Source organism: Emiliania huxleyi, assembly GCF_000372725.1.
Source record: "Emiliania huxleyi CCMP1516 unplaced genomic scaffold EMIHUscaffold_413, whole genome shotgun sequence".
NCBI classification, from domain to species: Eukaryota; Haptophyta; order Isochrysidales; family Noelaerhabdaceae; genus Emiliania; species Emiliania huxleyi.
The window spans coordinates 67,196-75,571 of record NW_005198880.1 but is presented as its reverse complement, the minus strand read 5'-3'; the positions used below and the strand labels follow the sequence as shown (position 1 = coordinate 75,571).

The 8,376-nt window shown below is 62.9% G+C and overlaps 4 protein-coding genes across 4 annotated transcripts; 3 read left to right on the top strand and 1 right to left on the bottom strand.

Moving 5' to 3' along the window:
* Positions 1 to 76: 76 nt before the first annotated feature.
* On the top strand, positions 77 to 768 carry EMIHUDRAFT_370039 (hypothetical protein; the record flags this gene model as incomplete). The annotated part of the gene is made up of 1 exon (XM_005769635.1): positions 77 to 768. A coding segment is annotated over one exon (453 nt), but the record flags the coding sequence as incomplete, so codon positions are not given.
* Positions 769 to 930: 162 nt separating this feature from the next.
* EMIHUDRAFT_244236 (hypothetical protein) lies at positions 931 to 2,418 on the bottom strand (the record flags this gene model as incomplete). The annotated part of the gene is made up of 8 exons (XM_005769634.1): positions 931 to 984; positions 1,103 to 1,215; positions 1,330 to 1,369; positions 1,453 to 1,566; positions 1,817 to 2,002; positions 2,104 to 2,169; positions 2,237 to 2,333; positions 2,396 to 2,418. 8 exons carry the CDS (start codon positions 2,416 to 2,418, stop codon positions 931 to 933), a joined length of 693 nt encoding a protein of 230 aa, XP_005769691.1.
* A 997-nt stretch (positions 2,419 to 3,415) lies between these two features.
* Positions 3,416 to 5,443, top strand: EMIHUDRAFT_445247 (hypothetical protein). Its single transcript, XM_005769633.1, has one exon. The coding sequence runs from the start codon at positions 3,426 to 3,428 to the stop codon at positions 5,322 to 5,324; it is 1,899 nt and encodes a 632-aa protein (XP_005769690.1). The 5' UTR covers positions 3,416 to 3,425; the 3' UTR covers positions 5,325 to 5,443.
* Positions 5,444 to 6,879: 1,436 nt separating this feature from the next.
* EMIHUDRAFT_45900 (hypothetical protein) lies at positions 6,880 to 7,419 on the top strand (the record flags this gene model as incomplete). The annotated part of the gene is made up of 1 exon (XM_005769632.1): positions 6,880 to 7,419. A coding segment is annotated over one exon (540 nt), but the record flags the coding sequence as incomplete, so codon positions are not given.
* Between the last annotated feature and the right edge of the window lie 957 nt (positions 7,420 to 8,376).

Below are 8,376 nucleotides of genomic sequence, written 5' to 3'. Positions count from 1 at the left end.
TCGAACACGGCTCCGGTCGAGGACGACAGCAACGTGCAGGATGAAGTTGCTCTCGATCAACGCTCTCACGCTATGCACTCGTGAGCGCCCATCTGCTAGCACACGTGCCGGCACCCCGGCACAAGGTGTGTCGAACGCTCTGCTAGCACCATATGTCGGTGTCTGCTAGGAGTATCAACACTGCTCTCGTGCCGCGGGGACGCGTCAAGCCCGCCCTGCCTCAGGCGACATGCGGAGGAGCTGCGGCTTCTACTCCAAACTCGGGCTGACGGCGACGTTTGGCGGGCCAGACGCCGAATTCACAACCTTCTCGGCCGAAGCACCCGTCACGGCGGCGACGAATCGGCTGCACGTCAACCTTGTCCACGCGCCTGCCTACCTCCCGCCTCCGCCGCAGCGGGGCGTGCCTGGAGGATGGGGCAGGGCCGTCATCTTTGTGGACGACGTGGATAGTCTGCAGGCACGGCTCGTGGCGGCCGGCTTGGACGCGCCCTGTCCACGCGACGCTCCGTGGGGAGAGCGCTGCTTCCACGTGAAGGACCCGGATGGGCACGAGCTCTCGTTTGCGACGCCCGACTACGCGCACCCGCGCTGGGACCCGGCGACGCAGAGGGACGAGAGCGCGCTGACGGGCGCGCTGGACGAGCTGCTGGGAGCCGAGCAAGCTGGCGAGCGCTGAGAGGTGTGTTTTCGTATCTCATTATCTCTCTGTGTGTGAGAGGGAGTTGTCGCGGTTTATGTGTAAATACAGCTCAGAGGTTGCTACATGCCATATTGTGTCAGTCTTGCTGCGGTGACTGTGAGAGCTTCCGCCGCCGGCGGGGCGAGGCGAGGTAGAGAACGCCAGACATGAGACAACGCGCACTCTGGGTCTCTGCACAGTCTGGCGCGAGACCGAGAGAGAGAACCAAATTCGGCATTCCTTCCCATTCATCCGCTTTCGGTTAGTGCATGGCAAAGTTTCTCCTTGAGCTGGTTCCGTTCCTGAGGGCGCGGTGTTAGGCCCTCGACTCTCGGCTATGACCACTAGCAGGGGTGGGCGCCACAGAGTAGGTACGTGTCGAAACACCACTCTAGTCTACGGGCAAAGTGCGCCGCCCACCTGCTGACTGCTCGCCGTTGCCGCTTGCACTAGCGCCGCGTCGACCACCGCGTCGGATGCGGCTGTCAATTCGGAGACCAGAAAGATGCCACGGCCGAACGAGAGCTCTTGACCTTTAGACAACGAGAGTCCCACTCTCGCAGTCATCCGCCAGTTCGGAGTGTGGGCTCGTAGAAGGCAGTTTGAGCGTTTCGGAACGCTAGGGCGGGTGCGAGTGGCACCTATACGAGCCCATAGCGCCGCGGCGCCAAGCCGGGCTCCGATGGCCTGAGCGGGAGAAGAGAGAGAGGGGGGGGGCAAGTCGCCCTTGGGACGACGATTGGGGGCAGGGAAGGAGCGTACACCCTCACCTTGCACAGATCAGCCGTCGTCGCCGAGTCACTCGCCGTCGCCATTCTGTCCAGCCCGAAGGAGTCGCAACACCTGATGGCGTTGGTTGCGCCCATTCCGAGTGGCTTTTGGGCCTTCAGAGGCGTTCGGTTCCGGGGTGGGGCACATCGTAGAAAAGAGAGGAGCTGCGCCGATGCCACGGCGCCTTCTCCTATTCGTCCACCATGGCATCGGTGTGCAGCTCTCCTCTCGCCCACTGCGTCGACAGAGGCTCCTCCTCGTCTCTCTTCTGGATGGAACGCCACACGAAGCCTTCGCGCCGTCTCGCTCCGGTGTGAGGCTATCTCCTGGCCGCCACGTCCGCGGGAGGCCCCGCCGCTTGACCGTGCCCCAGTCGGCCTGCGTCTGCGCCGCCTTGTTCGCATGATAGCTGCGTAACCTCGCCCTGTAGAAGCTTGCAAAGGCTGCACCGCCGAGGGCGAGGGTGGAGCCGTTCCCGAGAGCCACGCTCGTGGCGTCACGCTTTGCAGCAATCGAGGCGGAGACGAGCTCGAGCGTTTGGGTCCAGCCCTGGGGGAGTTTATAGATTGATCGATGAGTAGGCTTCCATCCGCAAGCTGCGAATCTCAGGCTGCAGTCTGCTAAGCTTGCAGGCACGCCTGCTCGTGTACCCTCAAGGAGACGATGGCTGCGGACTCAAGCTCCGCCGCAATGGCGTAATTGAGCCCATCTTCGACCTATGATGAAAGAGCCAGGTGCAGCAAAGTGCCTGCCATCGTCGACGGCTAGCGTTCTGCGCGCCACCTGCAACTCTGCCGACAAGACTCTCGTCACGTTGCCCGCCTCGGTCAGCTGGTCGCAGGCGCGCGAGCGACCACCGTTTCCGGCGCACGCCACGCGCCTAAGAGCACCAAGGGAGAAGAGAGCGATGTGGTGGGGCTTGGACAACTTACCTGCGGCAACATGGCCTCGTGATTTAGTGACATTGTGCAAGAGTGGGAGCGCGTCTCCTCGCGATCGTGCGTCTGCCCTCACGATGCTCTGCCCTCACTCACGGGTGGAGCCGTGGGACCAGAGCTACGGCTGTGGTAGAGCACCGAGGTCGTGGAGTATGCTCCAAGTGGAAGATTGCACGGCGGCGGCAGTCGCACGCACCGCCTTCCGTTCCGCATTGTCGCTGCGATAAACGCTCGTCTGAATGCCGGGCTGCCGCATCACAATGATCGCTGGCAGCGTGTGAGTGAGCGTCATTATTTGTGACTCCACTCACCACGCAGGTGGTCTAAAAGTGTATGTGCTTTGATCGATGGTGAAGTCTAGCCGCGAAACGCGTTTCCGAAACCCAAACTGCACCTGCGGGGCTGTTGAAGGCTTGCGTCCTGCAATGTACGCAATGTACTCTCTCTCTCTCTCTCTCTCTCTCTCTCTCTCTCTCTCTCTCTCTCTCTCTCTCTCTCTCTCTCTCTCTCTCTCCTCTCTCTCTTTCTCGCGCGCGGTTGTAGGCACTAAGAAAGAGCACACAGAGGGAAAGCCTCACTCGGCCGGCAGGGTGACCACCAACCATCCAACGAGACGCTGCGTGCCCGCCGCTGCCCCCACCGACGGCTATCTATCTGGGGCGGGCGGGGCAGACCACCACCCATTTTATTCTTTGTCTCCAGGAAGGACGTGTTGCATCGTGCAGGTGGGCCCGAAAAAAAAGACAAAGACGACCTTGACCGGGATCGAACCTGCCCCCCCAGAGGGCACAACCTTAGCAAGCCGCCCCGGATACCAATTTTCGCCCCAGGGGCATTTGTTTGAGGGGCTCCAAATAATGCCTGTTTGGTTGCTGACCCTCTCCCTCGCACACGACTTATATTCAGCCCTCGCGCACCGTGCCCCGTACACTTGTGGCGGCTTCCGCTGCCTGGGTCCCGTGGTTTTGGCCTTCCTTCGGACACGACCTGGACTCAACCGGTGGACGTCCCCCTCCTGCTCCTCCGCCTTCGCGATGAGGAATTCCACGACGCCCGGCGAGAACGGCGCGCTCGAGCACTCCGACGCCGGCTCCCCGCTCGTCGCCCTCTTCTTCAAGCTCGTCCGCTCGCTGCCCGACGACTCTCTCGCCTCGCTGACCGCCGCCGTGCCCGCCGAGCCCGCCGAGCTCGCCGATCTGACGGTGCTCGCCTTCCAGACCCGCGCGACACGCGGTATGGGCAAGGGCGAGAAGGACCTCTTCTACAAGCTGCTCGCCGCCCTCCCCGTCGAGGCTGCGATGGCGACGCTCCACCTCGTGCCGCACTTTGGCTACTGGAAGGACTACCTGCTCATGCAGGGCGTCGCTGGGATCGACGCTGCGGTCAAGGACAAGGCGCTGTCGCTCCTCGCCGACCAGCTGCTCAAGGACGCGGCCGAGATCGAGGCGGCCGAGAAGGAGGCGCGCACCCCGAACCTCACCCTGGCCGGCAAGTACGCGCCCCGCGAGGGCTCCGCCTTTGACGGCCTCGCCAAGCGGCTCTCCAGATGCCTGTTTGGGAGCAAGAACGACGCGGCGTCGGCGCGCAAGTACCGCAAGCTCGTCGCCGCCCTCAACCGCGCCCTCCTCACCACCGAGGTGCTGATGGCGGCCAACCGCTGGTCGGAGATTGAGTTCGCGCGGCGCTCGTCCCTCTGCCTGCAGCGGTCGCGCAAGGCCTTCCTCAACGAGGCGCTCAAGGGCACGCTGATGGCGGCGCAGGAGGAGACGGGCAACCGCCACCCCGAGGACGAGCAGCGGGTGACGGCGCGGCGCAACCTGCGCAAGGCCCTCCTCGATAAGGGCGCCAAGGCCGTCAAGGGCAAGCAGCTGTATCCGCACGAGATCGCGCAAAAGTGCATGCGCGGCGGCCGTACCGAGCTGTCGACCCTCGAGGCGGACCTGATGCACGCGCAGTGGGAGGCGATGCGCGAGGGCGTCAAGGAGGCGATGGCGGCCGCGGCAAATGCGCGCGAGGCGGCGGTCGCCGAGGCGGCGGGGGAGGGTGCGCCGCTCGAGGCGGTGGCGGCGCTGCGGGCGGCGCTGCCCAAGCCGGTCGACCTCGGCAAGCTCGTGCCGCTGGTCGACGTGTCTGCGTCGATGACGGGGACGCCGATGGAGGCGGCCATCGGCCTCGGCCTGGTGGTTGCCGAGCTGTCCCACCCCGCCTTCCGCAACCGCGCCATCACCTTCGAGTCGAGCCCTCGTTGGGTGAACCTCGACGGCGCAGGCAAGGTGGCGTCCAAGGTGCGGGCGCTGCAGGGTGCCAGCTGGGGCGGCTCGACCGACTTTGAGTCGGCGTGCGAGCTGATCCTGGGCTGCGCGGAGAGCGCCCGCCTCAAGCCGGACGAGGTGCCCGACCTGATCGTCTTTTCCGACATGCAGTTCAACGAGGCGAGGGGCGCGCACAGCTGCATGTACGGCCGCTCCGGGCGCGTCGCGTCGTGGGAGACCCACCACGAGCGGCTGACGCGGCGGTTCGCCGAGGTGGGGCGTGCGGTGTGCGGCGAGCCGTACGCCGCGCCGCGCATCATCTATTGGAACTTGCGCGGGAACACGGTGGGCTTCCCGGCGCAGGCCGACGCGCCCAACACGCAGCTGCTCTCCGGCTTCTCGCCGTCGCTCCTCAAGCTGGTCCTGGCGGGCAAGGACCTGGTGGGCGACGAGAAGCAGGTGCGGCTGCCCGACGGCACGGTCACGGTGGTGCGCGAGGGGCCGACGCCGGAGGAGACGGTGCGCGCCGCCCTCGACGACCCCGCCTTTGACGCGGTGCGGCTGGCGCTGGCGGGCGTGCAGGAGGGGCCGCTCGCGGGCTACTCGTTTGAGAAGGACGACGCGGTCGTGGTGGCGGACGCGCCGATGGCGGAGGCGTTTGAGTTGGAGAGTGAGTGTTAGCTTTGTTTGTGATGCCACACCACGGCACGCCAACTTAGAGATCTTTGCTCGGATTACTTTTCCCTCGAAGACATGCTAGTTTTTTTGTTGGTGTTCCGGTGCCTCTACAAAACTATCCGAGTGGGGCCGCGGACACCCGTGAATGACCTTAATTCCAAGACGTCCGACCTATCCCACGCTCTCTCGCGTTTTTGCGTGAACGTGGGACTCAGCGTTGCATGTCTGTAGTCTGACTAACTAGTCGATCTCTGTCTGTCTCCTCGTTCTCGAACACTGTCCGTGCGTGTGATGAACTCAGCCTCTCACCAGCACGCAGCGCCATGGAGGTATTTTCTTCTCAATAACAAGGTCTGTGAAGAGGTCGGCAGCCCGAGCGCCGTCGACCGCACCGACTACGGCACAGCCTCCGGCAGCGCCCGGGGCTTTGTCCAGCACCACTCGCAACAGCTCTCACACACCGCCGTCTGTGGCGACGCGCAGAAACATCAACAACGTTGCTCGCAACATGTCGCGCACTCATTCATGACCGGTCTCCAATGTTCCACCCCCCTGCGCGCGCGGGCCTTCTTAGGCCCGCGGGTAGTCTCACCCCATCCCCAGGGCCTCCAGGGCTCGCACCTCATACAACCTCTCCTCCACGTTGATTTGGCCTGCGCTTTTGGTCTTGAGACAGGCTGTGGGGTCAGCGCCCAGGTGGAGAGCGACTTGGCTGGTGTTTGTGTGGTTTGGTGCGACGGTCCATTGTTGAAAGAGGCTTGTGTTGTCGCAGGAAAGGAACTGGGCGCCCCAGCCACCGTGGGGCAAGGTGTCAGGAGCTTGCGCACTGACGAGGGTAAAACACGGCGTGGCCGGCCTGGCGTTTTACGTCCCCTCCGCGGGCCGTAACACTCCGCGCATGACCGTGGCCGGCGCTCGGCACGAAAACGCCGGCTCAGCTCACGAAAAACAGCAGCACAAACGGCTGCCCACGCAGGTGCAGCATATGCACAGCGCACCGGAGCACGTCACCACGGAGGCTTCAGCAGCCTCCTCTTTCACCGCGCCGGGAAGCTTCGATTCTTCCTTTTCTGTCCCCGCTTCGGCGTCACCGGATGCTGAATCCTTCTCAGGACTGGTTGAAAACGGGACCGGAGCCTCAATATCACCCCCAACCCCCGGCAGACCCTCCAGCTGCTCCACCAGATCCAGCTGCTCCTTCAGTGCTCGCCGCACAGCCCAACTCACAACAGCAAACAGCAAAATGATGACCACGACCTGCACCCCGAGTGCAATAAACTGGAGTGGGCTGTCCGCAGCAGGCGGTGGCCTGTTCGGTGCACCTGCACCAGCACCAGCACCAGCAGCAGGCGGTGGCTTATTTGGAGCACCCGCACCAGCACCAGCACCAGCAGCAGGCGGTGGCCTGTTCGGTGCACCTGCACCAGCCCCCCAGGCAGGATTCGGTGCACCTGCGTTCGGTGCACCTGCGTTCGGTGCACCTGCGTTCGGTGCACCAGCATCAGGCGCTGGTTCCTTTGGTGCCCCTTCACAGGCATCAACTGCCATGCCAGAGGAGTTCAAATGCGTCCTGGTTGGACACGGCGCAGCCGGCAAGACCACATTCCTCAAATGGCACCTGCAACAGGGTCGTGAACCAATCGACTTGCGCTACATCCCAACGCTCGGTGTGGAGGTGCAACCGCTCGCATTCCGCATGAGTGGAGGAGGCAGCATTCGTTTCAACTGCTGGGATTGTGCTGGTCAGGAAAAGCTCAGCGGGCTTCGTGACGGGTACTTCATAGGGGCTCAGTGCGGCATTGTCTTCTTCGACGTTACAGACCCTGCGTCGTACGAGCAGGTCGGCAGGTTGATAGCAGATGTGAGGCGTGTTGCGGGTCACGCTGCGCCGATCGTGGTGGTTGGAAGCAAGACCGAGCGTCCCGACAGACAGGTTCTCGTGGACGAGTCGCTGTATGAGCGAATGCGGGAGCTGGGTGTGTTAGCTCCAGATGGGCACCAGGGGTACTGCGATGTCAGTGCAGTTGCAGATGTGAACATGACGGAGCCGTTTGAGGAACTGGCAAGGCGGCTCACTGGAGACGCAGACTTGAGTCTGGAGTTCATGGAAGGGGCACCACAAGAAGCAGAACAGTCAGCTGGCGGCTTCTCATTCGGTGCATCTGCGTTGGTAGCACCGCCGCCGGCATCAGGCAGTGGATCATTTGGTGCACCTGCAACTGGGCCACAGGCAGCGTTCGGTGCACCTGCATTCGGAGAACCATCAGCAACCCCAAGCAACGGCTTACCAGCACCAGTATCAGGCATGTTTGGTGAGCCTAAAGTAATTATGAAGTGTGTGTGTGTGTGTGTGTGTGTGTGTGTGTGTGGGTGGGTGGGTGGGTGTTTTTTGCCTGGTCTGCAAAGCGGTCGGCCAGGTACTGCATGCCCTTCACCGCCTGGTTTAGCGGAGCGATGGTAAGCGACCTCTCCAACTTTACAGGTCAGGGTCAGGGTCAGGCTTATGGTCAGGGTCAAGGTTAGGGTCAGACGACGTTGGATTCAGACCGGAGTGAGGGTGCGGGTCAGGGTTAGGGTTAGGGTCAGGGGGGCCTGTGAGGAGTGTGGGATGAAGCGTTGGGTGATCCATTCGAATGCCGGGCGCTCTGGGTGAAACTGGGCCTAACCCAGGTCAGGGTTAGGGTTAGGGTTAGGGTTAGGGTTAGGGTTAGGGTTAGGGTTACTGCGAATATCGGTAGCGTGGCGTGCTCGAGAGAACTGACAAACTCCTGGGAGAGGGTGAGGGTGAGGGTGAGGGTCCGACTGCGAACCCTGACCCTGACCCTGGCCCTACCGACCCTGACCCTGGCCTTGCCGTCCTTATCGTGGTTGAGGCTCAACACACGTACATCAGCCCGACTAGGGTCAGGGTCAGTAGGGCCAGGGTCAGGGTCAGGGTTAGCAGTCGGACCATCACCCTCACCCTCACCCTCTCCCAGGAGTTTGTGAGTTCTCTCGAGCACGCCACGCTAACGATATTCGCAGTAACCGTAACCCTAACCCTAACCCTAACCCT

Excerpts from the sequence above, each read along its gene's own strand:
- EMIHUDRAFT_445247 (XM_005769633.1), top strand. The coding sequence starts at position 3,426 with ATGAGGAATTCCACGACGCCCGGCGAGAACGGCGCGCTCGAGCACTCC.